At 44.4% G+C, this 25,413-nt stretch overlaps 1 protein-coding gene across 1 annotated transcript; it reads left to right on the forward strand.

Annotated features, from left to right (window-relative positions):
* Positions 1–6,325: 6,325 nt before the first annotated feature.
* Positions 6,326–25,122, forward strand: LOC129710312 (cyclin-dependent kinase 6-like). The gene is made up of 7 exons (XM_055657218.1): positions 6,326–7,043; positions 8,513–8,648; positions 9,168–9,335; positions 10,846–10,955; positions 13,220–13,270; positions 17,470–17,605; positions 21,608–25,122. The coding sequence occupies exons 1-7, from the start codon at positions 6,823–6,825 to the stop codon at positions 21,719–21,721; spliced, it is 936 nt and encodes a 311-aa protein (XP_055513193.1). The 5' UTR covers positions 6,326–6,822; the 3' UTR covers positions 21,722–25,122.
* Positions 25,123–25,413: the final 291 nt, after the last annotated feature.

Raw genomic sequence — 25,413 nt, forward strand, 5'->3', positions numbered from 1 at the left:
CTCGTGACTTGACTGAATGTTTGACAAAAAAACACAAGCGACATTTCATTGTTTCCAGAAGTGACCATTATTTTCTCGCTGCAAGAAACATCCTTCATTAGTGTTAACGTCCTTCATAATCTTAGAGATGCATGAAGCTACAGATGCCGGAATCTTGAGCAAACCACAAAGTGCTGGAGGATCTTGGCCGTCAGGCAGCATCTGTGGAGGGAATGGACAGATGGTGTTTTGGGGCAAGATCCTTATAACAATTTACAGCACGGAAACAGGCCATCTCGGCCCTACAAGTCCGTGCCGAACAATTATTTTCCCCTAGTCCCATCTACCTGCACTCAGACCATAACCCTCCATTCCCTTCCCATCCATATACCTATCCAATTTATTTTTAAATTATAAAATCAAACCTGCCTCCACCACATCCACTGGAAGCTCATTCCACACAGCTATCACTCTCTGAGTAAAGATGTTCCCCCTCATGTTACCCCTAAACTTCTGTCCCTTAATTCTGAAGTCATGTCCTCTTGTTTGAATCTTCCCTACTCTCAATGGGAAAAGCTTGTCCACGTCAACTCTGTCTATCCCTCTCATCATTTTAAAGACCTTTATCAAGTCCCCCCTTAACCTTCTGCGCTCCAGAGAATAAAGACCTAGCTTATTCAACCTTTCTCTGTAACTTAGTTGCTAAAACCCAGGCAACATTCTAGTAAATCTCCTCTGCACTCTCTCTATTTTGTTGACATCCTTCCTATAATTGGGCGACCAAAATTGTACACCATACTCCAGAATTGGTCTCATGAAATTCCACCTTCAGGGAACTATGCACAGTTATTCCTAGATCCCTCTGTTCATCTGCATTCCTCAATTCGCTACCATTTACCATGTACGTCCTATTTTGATTTGTCCTGCCAAGATGTAGTACCTCACACTTATCAGCATTAAACTCCATCTGCCATCTTTCAGCCCATTCTTCCAAATGGCCTAAATCTCTCTGTAGACTTTGGAAATCTACTTCATTATCCACAACACCACCTATCTTAGTATCACCTGCATACTTACTAATCCAATTTACCACACCTTCATCCAGATCATTGATGTACATGACAAACAACAGTGGACCCAACATAGATCCCTGAGGCACCCCACTAGTCACCTGCCTCCAACCTGACAAACAGCCATCCACCATTACTCTCTGGCGTCTCCCATTCAGCCACTGTTGAATCCATCTTGCTACTCCTGCATTTATACCCAACAATTGAACCTTCTTAACCAACCTTCCATGAGGAACTTTGTCAAAGGCCTTACTAAAGTCCATATAGACAACATCCACTGCTTTACCCTCATCAATTTCCCTAGTAACCTCTTCAAAAAATTCAAGAAGAACTTTTTTCACACAGAGAGCGGTGAATCTCTGGAACTCTCTGCCGCCGAGGGTAGTCGAGGCCAGTTCATTGGCTATATTTAAGAGGGAGTTAGATGTGGCTAAGGGGATCAGAGGGTATGGAGAGAAGGCAGGTACGGGATACTGAGTTGGATGATCAGCCATGATCATATTGAATGGCGGTGCAGGCTTGAAGGGCCGAATGGCCTACTCCTGCACCTAATTTCTATGTTTCTATTAGTCAAACATGACCTTGCAGGCACAAATCCATGTTGACTGTTCCTAATCAGACCCTGTTTATCCAGATGCTTATATATATTATCTCTAAGTATCTTTTCCAGTAATTTGCCCACCACTGAAGCCAAACTAACAGGTCTATAATTGCTAGGTTTACTCTTAGAACCCTTTTTAAACAATGGAACAACATGAAGGTCCGTCTTCAGATATGCAACGTCATCTTGTCCACTCCTTGCGCAGATGCTCAGCATGTTGTGCTTCACTCGTAATCTTGCACGTCTCAATCGTCCCTTCCCATTCCTGTAAACTCCATGAGTGTAAGTTTTGCCTAATCATTGTCTCCTCATGAAAATGACTCCTCATTGCAAAGATTAGTTTTATTGAGCTTCTCTGAACTGCTTTTGCAAGGGTCATGGGCATATGGAACGAGCTGCCAGAGGAGATAGTTGAGGCAGGTACAATCGCAACTTTTAAAGGAACATTTGGACAGGTACACAGATAGGGCAGGTTAAGAGAGAAATAGATCTAGTAGATGCACAGAATCTCTTGCCCAAAGTAGGGGAATCGAGGACCAGAGGACATAGGTTTAAGGTGAAAGAGAAAAGATTTAATAGGAATCTGAGGGGTAACCTTTTCACACAAAGGTTGGTGGGTGCATGGAACAAGCTGCCAGAGGAGGTAGTTGAGGCTGGGACTATCCCAACATTTAAGAAATAATTAGACAAGTACTTGGATAGGACACATTTGAAGGGATATGGACCAAGCTCAGGCAGGTGGGACTAGTGTAGCTGGGACACATTGGTCGTTGTGGGCAAGTTGGGACAAAGGGCCTGTTTCCACACAGTTTCACTCTCTGACTAAGAGAGATATGGGCCAAATGCAGGCTGGTGGGGACTAGTGTAGATGGGATATTTAGGCCGGTGTGGGCACATTCAACCGAAGGGCCTGTTTCAATGTTGTAAGGCTCTGTAACATCTTCCTTAAGAAGTGTATTCCGTAAGTTTCGATCCGATACTAAGCTACTTTAACTTTACCTTGATGGTGCCTTTAATTGTGCAAGTCCTGGCTCAAGGCAAAGACTAATAGGGTCTATTTAACCCCATTTTTAATTTAGGCGCAAAATCTACATTAAGGTGACGTTTAAACAACTCCCTCAATGTGCTCTATAACAACCATTTACACATAACTATACAATGGTGTATAATTTTTTTAAATGTTATAATGGCTTCAGATGTTTCCAAAAATGTGGCTTGTTTATTTCTCCTGCTCTTCCAGCACATTCTGACAGGCTCTCCTACACTTACACTAATATACTGTGTTGGCGATCTCCGTGAACTGTTGGGGGTTAAATGTAAATGGTTGCAGTTTAAAATCGAGGGTTCAGAATTCAACTTGATTCCCCCGATCCGCAGGTTGACTTCCATTTGTTTGGTTTGTACTTCGAGATGACGAGAAGGTTCCCCACCTGAAACATTGTCTGCCCATTCCATCCGCTAATGCTGAAGATAGATACAATGAACTGGAGTAGCTGAGCGGGTCGGGCAGCATCTCTAGAGAAAAAGGATGGGTGACGTTTTGGGTCAATCTGAAGAAGGGGTCCTGACCCGAAATGTCACCCATCCTTTTTCTCCAGAGATGCAGCCCCACCCGCTGAGTTACACCAGCACTTTGTGTGTGTCTCTCTCCTGTATAAACCAGCATCTGCAGTTCCTTTCCACACCTTTCCCAGTTGCTAGCTGACCAGCTGAGTCCTTCCAGCATTTTGTGTTTTGTTCACAGCCATCAAATTTCTCCACTGAGTTTTAATAGCCTTGTGCATCTGGTGAAATTCCCGGGACCAGCACAAAAGAGGGCAACATTATTGAACCTAATCCCTATTCAAAAAAAAACAGGCCAACTATCTGATGACACAAGCAGTGAAACTACTCTGAACATTTGATCAATCTCAGCAGAAATATCCAGCATGACAATGGTGCAATCTCAATGCTGCTATTGTTGTGTGCAAAACCAACATCAATGTGAAAGACATCTTTTCCAGTACATTTCTAAAGGTGGGTGGTGGGGGGAGAGACACGTGCAGTGAGAGGGCGGAGTCGACCTGGAAGCCAAAGTATTGAAGAAGAAATTGCAACGTCGCCCAAATCTCCAAAGACAAGGTGACTCTGCAAAAGACCTTCTGGGGCTTTGTCTAGATCAATGATCAGCAGGGGTTTCTGCAAATTGGCATCTTTATTTTCGAAGTCACGTCTCTTTTTGATAATGCATCTTGTAAAGTGAAGAAGTCGAGTTAAGTTTTTAAGTTGGATGTCGAAAATCAATGTTTTAATTTGCAAATTAATGTATTGCCAAAAAAAAAACTGATGGAAGGTTTTGGCAGTAATTAATCTATGTCTGGAGAGCAGGATTTATTTTTTATAATCTCCGCATGTAAACAATCGCTTCGATTGTCACTTCGGCACGATAATAAAATGGAATAATCAGAAAAACAGTTGGTATTTATCGATCAAATGGAAATTTTAGCTCAAAAGTTAAATTCCTTGCCATGCCATGCTTCAGTCTCCAGTTGGGTGGTAATATCTGCTTTTTTTGTATTGAATTGAAATGTATTGAAATTATTACTAGATGTAGTTGTTTAAAATAATTTAAAATGTTTGCAAACATTTGAATAAAAGCCCTTTGTTTTGAGTTCTGCACATTTAGAATTTCTGGGGTAGGATTTGTAAATGTATTAAAAAAAATATATATTATTGGAGACAGATGGAAGCGGTGTTTCGTTTATTTAATTATCATTTTGCAAATCTGAGATTCGTCTTAAAAATCTCTGGAGGATCTGCATTTCAATAGATTGTAAATTGCCCCGCAGTTCCTTCAACTAAAACATTTCCTAGCATTTAATTTGCTTTAGCAGAGTGCAGGTCGCCATGGATCCATGTCAATTATTAATATTTAACGTTTTTGTAAAATATTACTTGCAAAAAATAAATGGAAGATTTAAATTGAATTAAAATGTGATTAACATCGGTAACATGTTACATTGTTAGTAAAGAAATTACCCGTACAAGCAGAGATTAAAAAAAAAAAAATCCCCAAATTTCACTATATCCAGGGTGGGACAGCATGTTCTAATTTATTTATCCAAACTTCTGGATACTCCACGCCGACTTCCTCCTCCATGGAATCCATGGAACCCCAGACTTTAAATATTCCTATTTCTGCTCTTGCCTGCAGAAGGATACAATTTCTTGGTACGTATCTGCTTTCTATCAGGCTATCCTTGTTTAATCCAGAGATAAGATCCAGTTCACTCTTTCCCCATCTAATACATAGAGTTTAAGGAGTGAATAATCACTTCCATGGCAATCTAATAAACTTCATCATGCCATCTTTTAATCTACACGTGAACATTTTGCAAGTTTTGCAAATGTAATGCCTATATATTAAAGTTAAAGATTGCGTATTGTATATTTCAGAGGTGATTGAGACTTGAAACCGAGTTCTTTGTATGAGATGGAGTGTTGTGCAGCATTGTAATACCATGAATGATTTTGTTTATTGTTTATTTTAGTCTTATTATTGTCACATGTGCCAAGTAAAAAGCCTTTTTGTTGCATGCTATCCAGTCAGCGAAAAGACTATGCATGATTACAATCAAGCCATCCACAGTATACAGGTACAGGATAAAGGGTTTCACACTTGGTGCAAGATAAAGTCTAGGAAAATCGGATTAATGCTAGTTTGAAAGTCTTCAGTGTGGTGTCAGGACCGCTCTCTCGTCGGTGAGACGCCAGCTCTTGTATCTCTGGATCGGCAGCTTGACGTCCAGTCTCTAATGGGTGGGTGTCATTCTTTGGAAGATATGGTGATAGTCTCCATTGACCTGGCCAACTCCCATGTTGCATGCCTAAGGCATCGACATTCCTAAACCAGGCTAGGTGCAGCTGGAGTATGGAAACGTAATTGTGCTAGTCCACAATCAAACATCTCTGCTCCTTATCTAATGACACTGTCTTGGACCTGAGGTATCTGTTTACAACAATGTGTGACAGAGGAATGGCCAGGTACCTTCCCAAAGATCGACAACCCATCATCAATAAAAAAAAAAAAAGACACTTGAGGTAAACAGATTTAATGTATCTCCCACCACTGAGGTTTACACGAATGCTGCCTGGTTTATAGAGTATTGGCTATAAGGAAAGGTTGGACAGGCTCCAAATGATTTTCTCTGGAACGCCATGGTTGAGGGGAGACCTTAAATGATGCAGGCATGGATGGGGTAGACAGTCAGAACCTTATTTGCAGGATGGAAATGTCAAAGACGAGAGGGCATAGGTCTACGGTGAAAGCGGCAAAGCATAAAGGAGATCAGTTTTTCTTACACAGAGGGTGGTGGGTGTCTGAAACATGTTGTCAGGGGTGGTGGTGGTGGACACATGGATATACATGGAATGGAGGGATATGGATCATGAGCGGGCAGAGGTAATCAGTTTATCTTGACATCATGTTTGCACAGACATTGTGGGCCAAAGGGCCTGTTCCTGTGCTGTAATGTTCCGTGTCCTGTGAGAGTGCAGTGTCAATTGATTTAAAATACTTTGGTCTACTAATCATGTTTTTCACTGGTCTTTTGCCTTTCTTTTCATGCCTTATTTGTTGAAAGAGATGGTGATGCCACTGGTCCGCTGTAATACCCTAGTGTAAAGATGTGTCATGAACACACTGTGTCTTTACTACTTTTATTGATATCACATAACCGTTGCTGCCCTAGCTGTACGTGGTCTGTCACAGGAGCTAGAGAGGGATCAATGGGTGGGGAGGTTGCAATTATACTTCTGATATGGGGAGTGGTTAGTAGTGGTGAGGTCACTATATTAAAGATACATGCACATTGCATCTACACCTAGCTAGACACAAAATGCTGGAGTAACTCAGCGGTCAGGCAGTATCTCTGAAGAAAAGGAATAGGTGACATTTCAGGTTGAGACCCTTCTTCAGACTATATTCAGACAGACATTCTGTTATACCCTCCGGCTGTAAAGATAAAAGTTGCTTTTCGACCGTGCTTATGTAAAATATCCGATTTCACAAATATTTCATTGTTGTTCCAAAACATTTTCAGAGTGTTGGATGTGGCTTTGGATTTCACTGATGACGTGGTTTGTTTACTTCAGGTAGTGCCGCACAGCTCCTCAGCTGATCAGCTGTCCAGGATGGAGAGCAGCCATCTCGTACGATATGAGCTGCTGGCAGAGATTGGGGAAGGGGCTTACGGAAAAGTGTACAAAGCGAGGGACCTGGAGAATAACGGGAAGTGTGTGGCTCTGAAAAGAATAACCGTTCAAAGAACGCCAGAGGGTATCCCCCTCATAGTAATTCGAGAAGTGGCCTGGTTGAAACAGTTAGCCCTCTTTGACCATCCAAACATCATCAGGTAAGAAGATCACCAACGTCTCAGAACATATAATAGTATAGCATCGGAACAGGCCCTTTGCCCCACAATGTCTTTCAGACTTTATTTAGACTTTAGAGATACAGGGCGGACACAGCTTTACAAATTACAGAAACAAATTGACCAATAAGCCTGCACGTCTTTGGAATGTGGGAGGAAACCGGAGTACCCGGAGAAAACCCACCTGGTCACAGGGAATGTGCAAACTCAGTGCAGACAGCACCCATAGAGTTGGTGTCCTCTGGCGTTGACAGGCAGTAACTACTGCCGCCCCTAATACTAAACAAATTAAATTTTATTCTCACACACCCATCAACTCTCTGCAAATTGGATTAGTCAGTAAATGCTCAGAGCATTCGAGGTGGCCAATTATCCTATGTGTCTTGGGGATTGAGAGGAAACCCACAAGGTCATGGGGAGAATGTGCAGACTCCACATAGACAGCACCAGTGCTCGGAATCGAACCTAGACTGCTGGAGCTCTGAAGCAGCTGCACCACTGGGCCAGGTCCTTGCCGCGGAGCTGCATTAGTCAAAGTATCCTAAAATAAGTCAACAAACTAGTTCTAACTAGCCAAATACATCGATGAGACCAAGCGTCGACTACCTGACCCGCTGAGTTCCTCCAGCACTTTGTGTTTTGCTCTAGATTCCAGCATCTGCAGTTTACTGTAGCGTCTGCTTTCTATTTTTCAAACTTTAATAGTCCATTTCTGGCCAATAACCACACTCCATTAGCACATTTAAACAACCATTATATAAGGCTTACAATGCAGCATTAATGCAACGAATAACTTGAATGTAAATCATGTCTTTATTTTCCTTGAAGATAGACACAAATAGCTGGAGCAACTCAGCGGGACAGGCAGCACTTCTGGAGAAAAGGTGTGGGTGATGTTTCATGTTGCGACACTTCTTCAGACAGTCTAAAGTGTCCCGACCCGAAACGTCAGCCATCTCTCCAGAAATACTACCTCCCGCTGAGTTACTCCAGCATTTTGTGTCTATCTTTGGTTTAGATCAGCATCTGCAGTTCCTTCCTACTCTTTATTTTTCATTGTGCTTCAAGAGAACGTATCCAGACAAAACGAGACACTTCAAGTAGCCCTTGCTTTCCCTCTCTCTCCATCCCCTTTCCCTTCCCAGTTCTCCAACTACATTTTATCTGTTTGCTTTGTTGTTACCTTCTCCTAACTAACAATGTTCTATTCTACATGTTCCTTGATCTCCATTCCCTTTGTCCTTTCACACCTTACACTTCCTTATCTATGTACCATCCACTCCCCTCGCATCAGTCTGAAGAAGAGTCTCGACCCGAAAAAACATCACCCATTCCTTTTCTCCACAGTTGCTAACTGTCCCATTGAGTTACTGCAGCATTTTGTGTATATCTTCAAAACGAGACACTGTTGAGTTTTGCCATTGTGAAGTCTCTTCCCTCGTGTTGTTCAGGTTATTTGACGTCGAGCTTGATCACCAGATGGATCAGGCAATGAAAGTGACACTTGTATTTGAACTGATTGAGCAGGATTTATGTGTCTTCCTCACAAAAGTTCAGGAGCCGGGGCTTCCTCCGAATAAAGTTAAGGTAGGTGAGCTATCACGGAAATTCGGGGCAGTCTTCTCACCCCAGAGTCCTTGTCCATTAGATAGCATGTAAAATAATCAAACACAATAATGGCACCTAATGCCAGTTGCCATTAAGAATTTTCTACAGGCTGATCTTTTCCAACTCTGAGGTTAACTACAAGAAGTTCCTTGTCCTGAATGATAATCAGCGATAGCTGGCATTAAATACTTTCCCTCCATCTGCCATCTTGATGTAGGGTATTAGCTCAAAACACCACCTATCCCTTTGCCTCCACAGCAGCTGCCTGACCCACTGAGTTCCTCCAGCAACCTGTTTTTCCATCCATAATGTAGCATCTGCTGTTTCATGCATCTCCATTGTATCAACTGTCGTATGTACCAACCCATCCACCCTCTCCTCTCAAGTATGTTCCCTTTAACTTCAGTAATGACCAACTGAGGAAGTCTTTTCACATCCTTAATCAGAGTAATATTGTTTTTTGCTGAACCTGATTTTAACGTACTATTCTGCACTTAGGACATGATACGGCAACTGTTTAGAGGCTTAGATTTTCTCCATTCAAACCGTGTGGTGCATCGGGATTTGAAGCCCCAGAACATTCTGGTTTCAAACAAGGGCCAGGTGAAATTGGCAGACTTTGGGCTGGCGCGTGTATACAGCTTCAACATGGCGCTGACACCTGTGGTAAGCTCTCAGCTTGTGGTTCTGCTGGTGTGTGAGGCAGAGACTTGGATTCCCCTGGGTGTTTCCAGTAGTTTGGATTCTCCTAAAAAGACGAGACATTAAAAGATAGACACAAAATGCTGGAGTAACTCAGCGGGACAGGCAGCATCTCTGGAGAGCAGGAATGGATGACGTTTTGGGTCGAGACCCTTCTTCAATCTGAAGAAGGGTCTCGACCCGAAACATCACCCATTCCTGCTCCCGAGAGATGCTGCCTGTCCCACTGAGTTACTCCAGCATTTTGTGCCTATCTTTGGTTTAAGCCAGGATCTTCAGTTCCTTCTGTCATTAAAAGATTGCTGATTTGAGCAGTGGATGTGGTTTACACCGTCTTTGTTATTTGCAAGGGATAGGGCCACAGAGACGCTGCAAATACCAAAGAAATGTCGATATCCCTAAAACTTAGTTTTTGAGATACAGCATGGAAACATTCAGCCCACTGGGTTCATGCTGACCCTATATCAACCATTCACACTAGTTCTATGTTATCCCATTTTCTCACCCACTCACTACACATTAGAGGCAATTGTGCGGAGGCCAACTAATTTACAAACCTGCATGTCTTTGGGATGTAGGAGGAAGCTGGAGCACCCGATGGAAACCCACGCAGTCACTGGGAGAACGTGCAAACACCACACAGATGGCATCCGAGGTCACGATTGAACCCGGGTCTCTGGCACTGTGAGGCACCAGTTCTACCAACAGTGCCGCCCTTACGTTTTGACAACCCCATACAATGGCCAACCTCTCCATAGATGTAAAACTTCTGTCTTTCTGTTTCCATGGTGTATCTTTAGACTTTACTTTATAATGTAGAGATACAGCGCGGAAACAGGCCCTCCGGCCTACCGAGTCCGCGTCGACCAGCAATCACGCGGTACACTGGCACTCTCCCTCACAATGGGGCCAATTTACAATTTTTACTAAAGCCAATTAACCTACAAACCTGCACGTCTTTGGAGTGTGGGAGGAAACCAGAGCACCCGGAGAAAACCCACGCGGGTCATGGGGAGAACGTACAAACTCTGTACAGACAGCACCCGGGTCTCCGGCGCTGTGAGGCAGCAACACTACCTCTACGCCACTGTATCTCTAAAGTTTAAAGTCAATAGATCAAATGGCGGCCCTCTGTGCCATGGGAGATCACAATAAATATGTACTGTTTAGGATAGTGAGGCAGGTACATGGGGACATCACCATCTTTGTCTGCAGCTTTCACACTGTCTAATATCGGGCACTTGTAGCTTTCTTTCCTCATCATTATTAGCTCAGAGTTCTGCGCCAGTGCAGTAGTTGGACCTTCAGCACACAGACTGCCGCAGCTCAAGGTAGCTGAGTGACAACACCTTAGTAACATTGGGCGAGAAACAGAGATCTATATCCTGTACAAGAATATGTATAAATAACAAGCACAAACTTCCACAGTCTGTTTTGGGGGCGAGTATTTTCTAACTAGCGGTCTTGTGTTTAGGTTGTGACTCTGTGGTACCGGGCACCAGAAGTCCTTCTGTATTCACGGTACACAGCTGCTGTGGACATGTGGAGCGCAGGATGTATCTTTGCTGAAATCCTCCAACTGAGGTAAGGGAGCAAACAGCTGACTAGCAAAGCTGGGAAGTTAAATCAGAATTAACGTCAAAGAGTTGTTTCTGTGAGAATTTCATAACGTTGATGCTTTAAAGACTTAGTGTGATACAGTGTGGAATTAGGACCTTCAGCCCAACTTGCCCACACCAGCCAACATGTTCTAGCTACACTAGTGCCACCTGCCTGCGTTTGGTTCATATCCCTCCAAACCAGTCTTATCCATGTACTTGTCTAACTATTTCTTAAAACGTTGGGATAGTCACTGCCTCAACTACCTCCTCTGGCAGCTTGTTCCTTACACCCACCACCCTTTGTGTGAAAATGTTACCCCTCAGATTCCTATTAAATCTTTTCCCCTTCACCTTAAACCTATGTCATCTGGTCCTCGATTCACCTAATCTGGGCAAGAGACTCTGTGGATCTAATGTGTTCACTTTCAATGTGTTCTGGTTTAAGTAATGTAACTTGTAATAGACCCACATTAACTTTTCACACTAGGTTAGTTTTTGAAGGTACGGTAATCCTGTCACACGTCACCATATGTAACTCTATTCCCTGCTGCATCCGTTTTTGAATGCGGGATTACTGCCATAACTCTCTGCCATAACATTATATTACCCAATTTCAGATAAATCAAGTAATCAAGCAGTCTATCCTACTGCTTCTGACTGTATTGGGGAGGCTGTCCACTTCCTCCCCGCCACAATCTGTCTGATGAAGGGTCCCGACATAAAACGTCAGCTATCCATGTCCTCCAGAGATGCTGAGCTGCTCCAGCACTTTGTAGCTTTCTTTGTAAACCAGAATCTGCAGTTCCTTGGTTCTATGTCTCCCGTTACTTCATCTGTTTTCTATCACATTGTAAATTCCTTCTGTACCAAATTGTAACTCCATTTAATTATCGCCCATACCACAACCCACACTTCATTACCCAACATGTTAATTTACCGAGTCCCGCATTGGAACGCCATTCTCTGCAACATCGTGATCCCATGTGGCCTGGTCTGTGTTCTGGCAGAGCAGGAAAGGAGCAAAAAAACAAGCTCAATGGTTTTTGGGCAGATTCTGTGAAACCTGAAATTTGTACATCAGACAATTGTGGAGCTAATTCCTCCTATTCTGAGGCAAAGAAGCTGAACTATTCACATCTCATTTCACAGGCGTTTAAACGTCCGGATAGGCAAATAGATATCCAGGGAATGGAGGGATATAGATAATGTGCAGGTAGATAAGTGATGGTCTTGGCATCATGTTCGGCGCAGACATTGTGAGCTGAAGGGCCTGTTCTTGGGCTGTATTGTTTTATGTTCTATAAATTCACATGTTTTACAGCAAAGTGAATTTTCAATCATTTTACATTAAGAATTGGCATTAAGTTGGGAAGAATGGGGAAGGGATTCGCCAGGGCTTGAGTTCTCAGGAGAGGTTGGATAGGCTAGGACTTTTCTCTTTGCAGTGTAGGAGGTTGAGGGTTGACCTAATTGAGGTGTACGAGACCATGAGGGGCATGGATAAAGTGAATGCTCTTTTCCCCAGGGTAGAGGATTCTAAAACTAGGGAGCATTGGCATAAGGTGAGAGGGGAGAGTAAGACCAGCCTCAGGGTAGTCCATGTCGGGAATGAGCTGCGAGAGAAGGCTATAGAACAGGATACAGTTGTGACTTTTAACAGAAATTTGGATAGATATATGGATAAGGAAGAGTTTACAGGGGGCCAAAAGAAGGAAATGGAGGACTAACACAGTAAAAGTCTAGTATGCCAACTTGGTCGGCTTGGACAAGATGAGCCGAAGGGCGAGTTTCAGTGCTGGACAGCTCAATGACAGATCTGGAACTAGAGCTGGCAAATTCAGAATGGCCTTGTTTAACAGTGCGCCGTGTTGCTGGTATCAATTTTCTCGTGTAGCGACAGCTCTAGTTACTCATGGTTACACCCAAAGATCAGGCCACAGCGGTGCTCTCAACAACAGGTTAACTCTGCGGCAGAGAATGAGAAACAAGCCTTTGGAACTATGCTGCACAGCAGAGCATTCAAGTCTATATCTTAAAAGATGGACTGCTGAGGGGATAAAGCATTGCTTGAAGAAATAAATTACATGATGCGCTCCAAATGATATGGCAGCACAGAGTGTAGTGAATGCACAATTATTATTTGGGGAATTGATGGTGTTGAGATGCACAGAAAGATATGCTTTGGTATTTCTCAAACTGAAAATCTTAACAATGAGAGGATCATTTGATTTATTTTTCTATCTTTAGACCCTTTCTTTGTGGAATTTCAGATATTAATCAGCTTCAAAAAATATTTGAGTAAGTATCAGGACTGGTTTACAGATTCTGAACAATCTATGTTTAATATTTTTGATTTAAGTTAAATGAAATCTAACTAACAAATTGTTGGTGGGAATAATCTCATTTCCTTTGGATTAGATTTAATGCTGTTGACGTAATGATCTTCAATTAATTGCTCGGGTTAATGAGAAACTATTACATAGGCAATGACAGGGAAGATAGTCAAAACCTTTTCCCTAGGATGGAAATATCAAATATTGGAGGGCATAGTTTTATATTGAGGGGCAAAGTTTAAAGGTAACTAGGCCAAGTGGGACCCGTTGGGTCCGTCACCCCTGGGGTTGAGGCGTCGGAGTTCACCCTGGAGACAGGCGAGTAAACACACACACACACACACACACACACACACACACACACACACAATACACACACACACACACACACACACACACACACACACACACACACACACACACACACAAGATCAGACTTTTATAGGTATAGAGATGTACGGGGCAAATGGGTTTACACAGATGGTGGTGGGCCTGGAACACGCTGCCTGGGGTGGTGATGGAGGCAGATATGATAGTGGCATTTCTGAGACTTTAGGATAGGCACACGGATATGCAGGGAAAAGAATGAAATGGATTACGTGCGGGCAGCGAAGAGTTGGTCTTGGCATAATGAAACTGACCTGTCTTTCCCCGGGAGAGATGCGGAGGTTATCTTTATTTAATGGGTCGAAGTCTCACTTTAACCACTTTAAGTCTCATCTGACAATCCAAGTACTGCCTTTGAGAGGAAGCATTAAACCACAGGCCTGCATCCCCCTTGGGTGCTTATTAAAGATCTTGTAGCAATGTTAGAAAGCCACGGTATCTATTCCTGAGTTATTGAATAGTATCTATATAGTTATAGAGTTGGAAACATATCAAATTCTTAAGGGATTGGACAGGTTAGTTGCAGTAAAAATGTTCCCGATGTTGGGGGAGTCCAGAACCAGGGGTCCCAGTTTAAGAATTAAGGGGTAGGTCATTTAGGACTGAGATGAGGAAAGACTTTTTCACCCAGAGAGTTGTGAATCTGTGGAATTCTCTACCACAGAAGGCAGTGGAGGCCAATTCACTGGATATTTTCAAGAGAGGTTAGATTTAGCTCTTAGGACTTATGGAATCAAGGGATATGGGGAAAAAGCAGGAACGGGGTAGTGATTTTGGATGATCAGCCATGATCATATTGAATGGTGGTGCTGGCTCAAAGGGCTGAATGGCCTACTCCTGCTATTTTCTATGTTTCTATGTAATATCACTCCAATGTTAGGCTGCATTTGGAGTATTGTGATCATCTCTGGTCGCCCCATTGAAGGAGTGATGTAGAAGCGTTGGAGAGGGCACAGAATAAATTTACCAGAATGCTGTCTGGATTAGAGAATACTTGCTATAAGGAGAGATTGGACAAACTTGGCATGTTTGCTCTGGACTGTTGGAGGTTGAGGGGAAACCTGATAGCATATAAAATTATTAGAGGCACAGAGAGGGTGGACTGTCAGAACCCTTTTCCTGGGGTGGAAATGTCAAAAGGCAAGAGGCCATAATTTTAAGGTCAGAGGCAAAGTTTCAAAGAGATATGCAGGGCAAATTTTTTTGAATGCAGGTGTTAATAAGTGCCTGGAACATGGTGCCAGAGATGGTGGTGGAGGCAGATATGATAGTGGCCTTTAAGAGGCTTTTAGAAAGGCACATGGATATGCAGGGCATGGAGGAATATGGACCACATGCAGGCAGAGGAGATTAGTTTAACTGGGCATTGTGTTCAGCATGAATATTACGGGCCGAAGGGCCTGTTCCTGTGTTGCACTGTTCTATGTTCTATCACCAGAAAAAAAAAATCAGATCCTTGGGATCTTGCAGATCGTAGGACTTTGTGTGTAAATAGTCTGTGTGTTTTCCCACATTCCGATACTTTAGAAAGACATCGTGAAGTCATGTAAGGTATTATTATAAATGTCAAAGTTTTTCGTCGCCAAGTTGTTGCAACTTTCTTTGTTACTTCAAACATTGCAGTTATTGCTGTGACAGAGATAACACTGAGATTTGTTGCCTCAGTTACCCAGTTTTGAGCACTAAAGTAGTGGGTTTAATTATAAATATCACTTCCATGCTTTCTCACGTGGAAGCCTTTTTCGCATAGAGAAGTGTGAGTCTGGAATTCTCTGCCTCAGAGGCCGGTTCTCTTTCAAGAGAGAGCTAGATAGGACTGTTAAAGATAGCGGAGTCAGGGGATATGGGGAGAAGGCAGGAACGGGGTACTGATCAGCCATGATCATATTGATTGGCGGTGCTGGCTCGAAGGGCCAAATGGCCTACTCCTGCACCTATTGTCTTCAGATTTGCATCCCTGAGCACCTGCAGGATGAAAGGTGGAATCAAACCAAACACATAGTGACCATTTCCATAAATCAACTCGCCAGCAAACTGTGGGACATCAGCCGAGATTGCACAAGTGTTGCATTGTTCCATTTAATGATAGTCATACAGGCCCTTCGACCCTACTCGGCCATGCCGACCGTGACTCTCCATCTATGCTAGTCCCACCTGCCTGTGTTCAGCCCTTATTCCTCTAAAGCTTTCCTATTCATGTAAGGTCCAATTTCCCTCTGGAATGAATAAAGTTTATCGTAACATATCATAAGGATGCAGGATGTCTCACAATCAGTGCCGAGCTAGTTTCCCCGTAGGGGCGGATGTGACGTGGAACCACTATTAATTAGAATTAGATTCCTTTATTGTCATTCAGACCTTTCGGTCTGAACGAAATTATGTTGCCTGCAGTCATACACAGAACCAATAAAAACAAAACATACAATAAACACAAATTAAACATCCACCACAGTGAGTTCACCAAGCACATCCTCACTGTGATGGAGGCAAAGTCTTAGTCTCCGTCTCTTCCCTCCTTGTTCTCCCTCTGCACTGAGGCGATCGATCCAGGCCGGAGATGCCGCCCTCCAGTCCAGCGGACCTCCGTGGTGATGTCGCCACCGGCGAACGCCGTCTCCGCCACAGCATCAGCTCCGGGCAGCTGCCCCAGCTCCAGGCCGCCGCCCCAGCTCCGCGTCCCGCAGTCTCCGCTCCGGGCCGCCGCCCCAGCTCCGGGTCCCGCAGTCTCCGCTCCGGGCCGCTTCCCCAGCTCCGGGCAGCCGCTCCAGCTCCAGGCCGCTGCCCCAGCTCTGGGTCCCACAGTCTCAGCTCCGAGCCCCGCTGCATCAGCTCCAGGCCGCCGCCGAAAGCCAGAACGCCGCACCAGCAAGTCGGGCCACTGCTGCCTCAGCCCCGAAGACGGCCAGCCTCTCGTTGGTGAGTCCTGACTGGCTCTGCCTCTGGAGCCTCGGGGTCGGTCACAGGCTGGAGGCCGCCAGCTCCGCCATTAGGCCTCAGCGCAGATGGAGGCAGAGAAGGGGGATACGACACGAAAAAGTCGCATTCCCCGGAAGGAAGAAACAGAGAACATGTTTCACCCCCCCCCCCCTCTAACACAACCCAACAAACTAAAACATAACCAAAACAAGACAAAAAAAAAACAACTGAAAAAAGTAAAGACAGACGGACTGCAGGCGAGCCGCAGCTGTTAACAGCGCCGCCACTTCCGGAGGTGCTGGCTCGAAGGGCTGAATGGCCAACTCCTGCACCTATTGTCTTCAGATTTTCATCCCTGAGCACCTGCAGGATGAAAGGTGCTCAGGGATTGATCGGAAAGAAAATCATCAAAATTACTGACGGAAACACAAAACTGCAAGCTGCTTCCAGATTCCGCTGTTCTTAACGTCGGTAGATTGCATCGTTTTAATTGTGAGTCATATTATTTGCAGATAGTCACTTACAAAAGTGCTTGGTTCTGCATTTGCACAGGCAACAACAGAGGTCTGAAGAAGGGTCTCGACCCGAAACGTCACGCATTCCTTCTCTCCAGAGTTGCTGCCTGTCCCGCTGAGTTACTCCAGCATTTTGTGTCTATCATTGGTTTAAACCAGCATCTGCAGTTCCTTCATACACGAATGACAGAGCACGCTGGGCTTTTGCCTTAATGTGGGAGCCAGGCCATGCACAGGAGCTGATGTATTTGCGGTCAGGGGTGCGTTCAGTGTGAAAACAATTTGGGGGGCATCTGCTTTGGATGATCCACTGACACGGTGTTACAGAGTGTTCTTGTCTTTTCAGTGTCCTCGGTCTTCCTGATGAAGAGGAATGGCCCACCACTGCCCCTCTGCCCTACAGTTCTTTCACTCCCAGGCTGGTGAAGCCCATTGAAGATTCATTACCTCAGATTGATTCACTGGGCAAAGACCTACTGCTTGTGAGTTTGAATGTTTTAACTACATCCTGATGCAGACTTGATCCAAAATGTACATTTACCCCTTTGTGCCCCCACAGGGCGGCACAGTGACGCTGCAGGTAGAGCTGCTACCTAACAGCACCATCGACCCGGGTTCAGTTCTGACCTCAGGGTGCTGCCGTGTGGATTCAGCAAGCTTTCTCTGTGACTCTGTGGATTTGCTCCGAGTGCTCCAGTTGCTTCCAACATCCCAAAGATGTAGGGATTGTAGGTTAATTGGCCTCTTTAAATTCCCCCGAACGTGTAGGGAGTGGATGTGAAAGTAGGATAACCCAGAACTAGTGTGAGCGAGTGATCGATGGTTAGCATGGACTCGGAGGGCAGAAGGGCCTGTTTCCATGCTGTATCTTTCAATCAATTGATGGAGCAGATGCCGCTCGATTTGCTGAGCTCCAACAATGTTCTGTTTATTGTTCCAGATTCCAGCTTCTGAGCCACATCATTATGCAGCATCAAACAGCCCTTCGGCCCAACTCGACCATGCTGGCCAAAATGTTCCACTGAGTTAGTCCCATCTGGTTGTGTTTGGCTCGTATCCCTCTGAAGACTCTAAATGATCACCCCATAGCCTCCTGTGCTCCAAGGAATAAAATCCAAAGGTGTTTTGCAAAACACTTGCATTCCATTGAATTTCCCCTCCTCAGCTGGTTAAGTCAGTAGAATTAATGGCAACATTTTATATTTTGGTGGGTGAACAGAATTGCTCAGTAATTGTCAAAATCAATCAACATGCTATAATCAATTGTATTGTGTAGGAGAGGAGGGGATATCCTTTTAACCAAGGACTGATGGGGACCTCATCAAAACCCTCTGATGTATGGATGGCCTGGATAGAATGGACATGGAGAGGATGTTTCCATTAGTGGGAGAGTCTAGGACCAGAGGGCACACCCTCAGAATAAAAGGCGTACCTTTAGAATGGAGATGAGGAATTTCTTTAGCCAGAGGGTGGTGTATCTGTGGGATCACTGCCACAGACGGTAGTGGAAGCTAAGTCAGGTCAGCCAGGTAGAGCAGACTCAATTGGGACGAATGGTTCCTGCACCTTTGTCTTGTGAACGTATGAATCGAAACACCAAGATCGATCTTTCCCGCAATACTATGTTGGGCCACTTGAGGGCCCCATGGAGCTGCATAACCCTCTTCCTGCTTCAGAAAAAAAGTCCACTGCTAACTTCCCGATTGTTCCTCTGTCGTTGCAATTAATAAGTTCGCCGACCATAATCTAAAGCATCACAAAATGGATGTCAAATCTGAAGGATGAAGTGGGACCACACTTCCCTCTGCAAACACTCAGCTGTCTTAGAGATGAGACCAGCGGACAAGTGTGGGAATAGTCAGGGGAAGCTGCCCTCTGGTCACCCTGACAACCAATTCAAGCAAATTGTACAGCAAACAACCAGGCACATCAGCCCACCCATGTATGTGTCAACCAGTAAGTGGCGCAGCGGTAGAGTTGCTACCTTACAGCGCTTGCAGTGCCAGAGACCCAGGTTGCTGCCTGTACGGAGTTTGTACGTTCTCCCCGTGTCAGCGTGCGTTTTCTCCGAGATCTTTGTTTTCCTTTGCCACTCCAAAGAAGTACCGGTTTGTAAGTTAATTGGCTTGGGTTTGTATACTTGGTATAAGTGTAAATTGTCCCTAGTGTGTGTAGGATTGTGTTAATGTGCGGGGATCGCATGTCGGTGCGGACTTAATGGGCCGAAGGGCCTGTTTCCGCACTGTATCTCTAAACTAAACTAAACCAAGCGTTCCAGCTTCTACTTACAACTGAAATGCCTGTCTGACCTCCAGGACTTCCCCCAGAACCGAACGCAGGATTGAGGTAGTTTGGATACTTTGTTAACTTGTATAACAGCAAAATGGGGTGTCGCTTCCTGATCGAGGAGCATGGCCACTGTCTGTGGATCCTAGCGGCCTACAGTGCTGATGTGAGTCCCTCCTTGGCAGTCTGCTTGTCGGTCATATACAAGTCTCTGTGATAATCTAACAGAGTACGTTAATTTAGAGATGCAGCATGCAGCCCACCGAGTCCACACCAGCGATCCATCACCCAATCCCACTGGTTGTATGTTATCCCACTCTCTCATCCACTCACTGCTCGTTAGGGGTAATTTGCTGAGGGCAATTAACCTACGAACCTGCACATCTTTGACGTGTGGGAGGAAACTGAAGTGCCCGGAGAAAACCCATGCGGTCATGGGCCAAACAGATTCTTCAGAGGATGGGCCTGATCCAGAACTGTGTCTATCCATTTCCTCCATAGATGCTGCCTGATCCACTGAGTTCCTCCAGCTCTTGTTTTTATGCTTTGGTTAAAAATATCAGTGGTCTGATTGGTAAGTCTGCAGAAGACACGAATATTGGTGGAGATTATGAGGAAGGTTATTAAATGATACAGTAGTAAATTTGTTCTGAAAGGCCATAGAGAACATCGGCCCACAATGTCTGTGATGAACATGATGTTGAACTGATCTCATCTCCCTGTACGTGATCCATATCCCACTATTCCCTGCTCTTCCATATGTCTTTCTAAAAACTTCATAAACACCACTATCATATCTGCCTCTACCACCTCCCCTGGCAATGCGTTTCAGGCCCCCACCACCCTCATTGTAAAAGACCTGCCTCACACATCTCCATTAAACTTTCCCCTTCTCACCTTACATCTATTCCCTCCAGTGTTGGACATTTCTACCCTGGCAAACAGATTCTGACTGACTATCCTAGATATGTCTCTCATAGTTTTTATGCTTCTCTCAAGTCTCCCCTCAACCTCTGACATTCCAGAGAAAATGATCGAAGCCGAACCTTGTTGAAAGGTGAAATCATCTAATCCAGGCAGCTTAATGCTTACACGTGCGAAGTGTTATGTTTTAAGTTAAATGTAAATGGCAGGACTTTAGGAGCATTGATGTACAGAGGAATCTTGAGGTGTAAGTCCGCAGCTAACTAAACGTGGCAACACGTGGATCGAGTGGTAAAGAAGCGACACATCGTGCATGCATTCATTGGTCGGTACACTGAGAATAAAAGTCGGGAAGTAATATTAGCAACTGTATGAGACTAGCTAGGCCACATTTAGAATACAGATGTGCAGTTCTGGCCATCATTTTGTTGGAACTGGGCTGCGCAGTGGTAGAGTTGCTGCCTCATTGCGCCAGAAACCCAGCTTTGATCCTGACTATAGGTCCTGTCTGTGCGGAGTTAGTACGTTCTCCCCGTGTCCTGCTTTAGTTTTCTCCAGGTGCTCTGGTTTCCTCCCACACTCCAAATACGTACAGATTTGTCGATTAAATGGCTTGGTGTGTGTATGACATTGCTAATCTGTGGGTGTTGCTGGTCGGCGTGGACTCGGTGAGCCGAAAGGCCCTTTTCTGCGCTGTATCTCTAATAAAAATGATTCTAGTTGTATTTGCTGTTGGGGTCGGATGTGAGTGGGACATTTGCAAATAAGGTACCAGAGGGCGCAATTTCTGGAGTTCACTTCTGCAAGCAAACATCTGTTTCCTGTTGATCATGATATTTGGCTCTTTTAACATTCCCAGTTCCAAATGACTATCTGGTTGTAACGCTTTGACCAGCAGCCCTTACTTTGTGGAATTGGCCAGTAAGATCCTCCTGCCGTAAGATTAAGATTTTCCAAAGATTTAGGATTTCCTCAGTAGGAAAGATTACTGTATTAAAAAAAAATACATTGGTAAAAGAAGACAAAATGTATTTGCCTGTGTGCTCCTTTAGCTCAATGTTACTTGCTTTGTGGACATGAAAGGGACCAAGCCTTTCTCTCCATTCAACTACAAACGATACTATTCACATTTAAAATGTGTTCTCCTTTGATCCCAAATTATTTTTGATATTGATGTTGAGAAAAGTGATTGGTTTTGCCCATGCCTGTGTATTTGTCGGGTAATGTCCTCTTGATTTCTCTGAGTGATTGCATTAATTTGCCATTGTTTACAGAAGTGTCTTCACTTTAGTCCAGACCAAAGGATGTCCACCTATGAGGCCCTTGCCCATCCGTACTTCCGTGACACACCAGGAGCAGAACAAAAGAACGGGCCTGTGCTGGAGTGAGAAGAGGCACACCTCTGGCAATAAAATCCATGCTAGCTGCAGATATTACTGGGAGAAAGAGCGACACTGAACTGAAATTGTTCCCAGCACTTCCACACCTCAAAACGACTTGATCAACCGTGAAACTATTTGGGATGTACTTGGATAGTGAACGACACCTCAAAAAAGTGTTGCTTTTCTTTTTCGAAGAGCAACAAGGAATTAAACTGAAGAAAATCCAGATTTGTTGAGTTTTTAACTTTTAGGTTACAACGCCGGCTGTAGTGGTAGAAATTCGTACTTGGCCACGTGTATTAAATGCTGGGTTTGATCCACAGAGAAAATACGTTGGAAGTGGAAATCCAGTTGCCACATTTCCCACATGTTATTGAAGATGAATTTCTGGCCCCACAATGTTTTGTCATTATTTGACCGTTCTGCTTTGAGTTTGACAGGAGATGTGAAGAGACGCTAGTAGTTTTGTTTTAATTTTGAGGTCACGATATGCAGCTGAATCACCTGTGGCAGCTTTTTACCTTGAAAGTGACTCTTTGGTTTGTTGCAACTGGAAGGTGAGGAATGGGCGTGCAGACTTGTTAAAGAACCTGGGTTGAGGAGACCAAGAGTGAAAGGTAACTGAAGCACAAGGTTTAAGCCTGGACTGTGGGGGCAAGTGAATAACTTCAATCCATGATTCATCATCTTTGATTTCCATCCCGCAAGCATCCGATGTTTCCATTCTTTGTTCATTAATTCTCCATTCGGTTAAAACTACAGGTCCACCACCAATTTTCCATCCATGAGAGGGCACTTGAAATCTCATATGTGTTGTCCAGGCCGGGTCAGGCAGCCGATCTCGAGCTCAAGGGGATTTCCGCGCCAATCGGCGGGTCGAATTTGCCCCTGCGGCTGCGAGCCTAGAACTCTGGCCAGGCCAGAGCCAGCAGATCCGTTCCCGGAGCCGACTTTGCGGACCCCCAAGGCCGTGATATCAGTTGCTTCAGCAAAACAGATGATACGGCAAGTCTCTGGAACCAAGGGTGCCGTGAAATTGGTGGTGGGCCTGTACTTAAACACAATCTACATGTCGGCCAAGGACAAACAACTCGGCCCTCACTCCCTGCGACGGGCTAGGACAGGCGCAACGGCATTAGGATGAGAGACATCAGACAGTGAAGTTCTTCCCAAGCAGCGCTGTTAAGTGTCCTTGTACGACAGTACTTAAAACGTAAAGCTCAGTGCAAACAGACACAACAACAATACAGGAATTCACGGGACCAGGCCCTTCGGCCCACAATGTCCACCCCGAAAACATGATGTCAAGATAAATTAATCTCCTCTGCCTGCATATGGTCTGTATTCCTCCATTCCCTGCATATCCAGGTGCCTATCTGGAAGTATCTTAAATATCACAATTATATCTGCCTCAACCACAACCACTGGCAGCGCATTCCAGGCAACCACCACTCTGTGTTAAAAATATATATATTCCTGCCCCGCACATCTTTATACCTTACCCCTCTCACCTTCAAGGCTGTGCCCTCTGGTCTTTGCCAATTCCACCCTGAGACTACCTACCCCCACATAGGTTCATGTACTTGTCTCAACCTCTGAAGTTCCAGAGAAAACAATCCAAGTCTGTCCCACCTCTCCTGTCGCTAATACTCTCTAATCTAGACAGCATTCTGTTAAACCTCTGTTGCAATCTGCAAGGCCTCTACATCCTTCCTGTAATGGGTCAAACAGAACTGCATGCAACAGGGCACACATAATGGATATGCAAGTGTATGTCCATATGATGCTGCAGGAATGTTGCAGTTCGAATTCAGCTGCAGCACTCCTGCTGAAGTGTGTCGAATCGTTTTTCTTCACTTATGTTCACAATCATTTTCTTTTGCCTTTTGTAGTTTTAGCTGGAGCCTGCTTTCCATTACTAATGACTGACAGTGCCGAGTATGGTTTAAATATACACGAAAGGCTCTGGATGATAAAAATAAGAGGAATTTGGAGAAATGTTCAGTAACGTTGGAAAATGATATTGTATGGGTGGTTGTAAGATAAAACATGCAAAACTTGTCCCTAAGTGTTGGGTATGGTAAGTGAATGCCAAAGTGTGATAACAGAACTAGGATGGTTGGCCTGGACTAGGTGGGCCGAAGGGCCTTTTTCCATGCCCTGAACTAAAATAAACTTTATGCGAGGCTGAATCCTTGAGAGTAGGAAATTTCACATCTAAAACATGCATTTAAGCAAAGATGCACAAATCTCATCACAAGCAGTGCTGAGTTCTTAACATCCTGACCCCAGGAAAGAGGGAAATAAAAAATAGTTCCTTGAGGATGACAGAAAAAAAATACCAAGCTGCATGGGTCCTGGTTATATAAGTATGAGGGAAAATGCCATCATATTGAAAAGCAGCATATTATTTCACAAGTAACCTCACAATGACCGATAGTGAATAGGGAGGGACTTCTAGATATGACAGGAGGCTTTAGATAAGGTATGTGCTGACGGAAGGTATTTGTAGAAGGGGAAGGTATGCCAGGCATTTGGATCAGGGTTTGTCAGAGGCCTTTGGCAAACATCCCACTATTCCACATTCATTCTAACTGCTGCATTGTCAAATGCAAAGTTACATATCCAATGGCCCAGCAAAGTTCCTGTGTTACAGACTTGCTGCTCTCACCCGCTGGTAAATCAAACTCCGAATATTTGAGTTGAAATATTCAAAAAGCCTTGCTTCCTCCTTGTAGTTTAGAATTTAAAAAAAAGCAAACAAAAGTCAGTGGGTCAGGCAGCATCTGTGGAGGGAATGGATAGGCAATGTTTGGGAGCCTAAAGTTGTCTGCCCATCCAATCTGAAGAAGGATCCTGTCCCGAAATGTGGTCTGTCTTTTTCCTGCCACAGATGCCGCCTGACCTGAGTTCCTCCAGCATTTTGTGCTTTGCTCAAGATTCCAGCATCTGCAATTCCTTGTCTGCCACAGAAGACAAGTTTCCTATTGAAGTTCAAAGTTGATGGAATAATGTTAGTATAGCGTTGGTCAGTACAGCTACTGCAAAGGAATTAATGCTTGCACATTGCTGTGTCGAAAGACCATTTCAAAGTCATAATCTCCTTTCCTACCCAGGTTCTCCTTCAGATCCTAAAACCTCCCAGTTCACTAATAGGACCATCTAGGATTTATCTCACCCCATCAGTGGATGCATAGTGCCTTTGGAGTCCTTTAATTTGGAAGATTCAACTCTATTTAATTCATCATAAACAGACATTATTATTGTGCTTTCTCTCAATGCTCTCCATTTGTGAAAATGTGTTGATGTATTGCAATGTTTACAGTACTTGGAATACACAACCATTTGTTCTTGGACAATTTTATACTATAAAGTAACTAAATAAACTTGAAAGAAGACCCCCAAAAGTGGCTTGATTCTGCATTTGTGTTTCCTGCACCTAAACTCTTGTGACTGTATTTGAAAGTCATGCATTGGGGCAATGAAAGTGTGACGGGAAGGGTGGTAGCTTTCACGAGAGGCAACTGTTTTGCTTCTCAGGCGTGAATGCCTCCAACAGGGGGAGGGGTGTGTTTGCATCAGAACGTATCAGGAGGGGAAACAGTTCGAACTGGAGGCTGAACGATTGAGTGATCAAAGGTGTCTTCCTATCATTCCCCTGGTAACTCCAAGGTGGCCACAGTGGCGCAGCAGGTAGC

The sequence above is a fragment of the Leucoraja erinacea genome, chromosome 27 (genome assembly GCF_028641065.1).
Source record: "Leucoraja erinacea ecotype New England chromosome 27, Leri_hhj_1, whole genome shotgun sequence".
Classification (NCBI taxonomy): Eukaryota; Metazoa; Chordata; class Chondrichthyes; order Rajiformes; family Rajidae; genus Leucoraja; species Leucoraja erinaceus.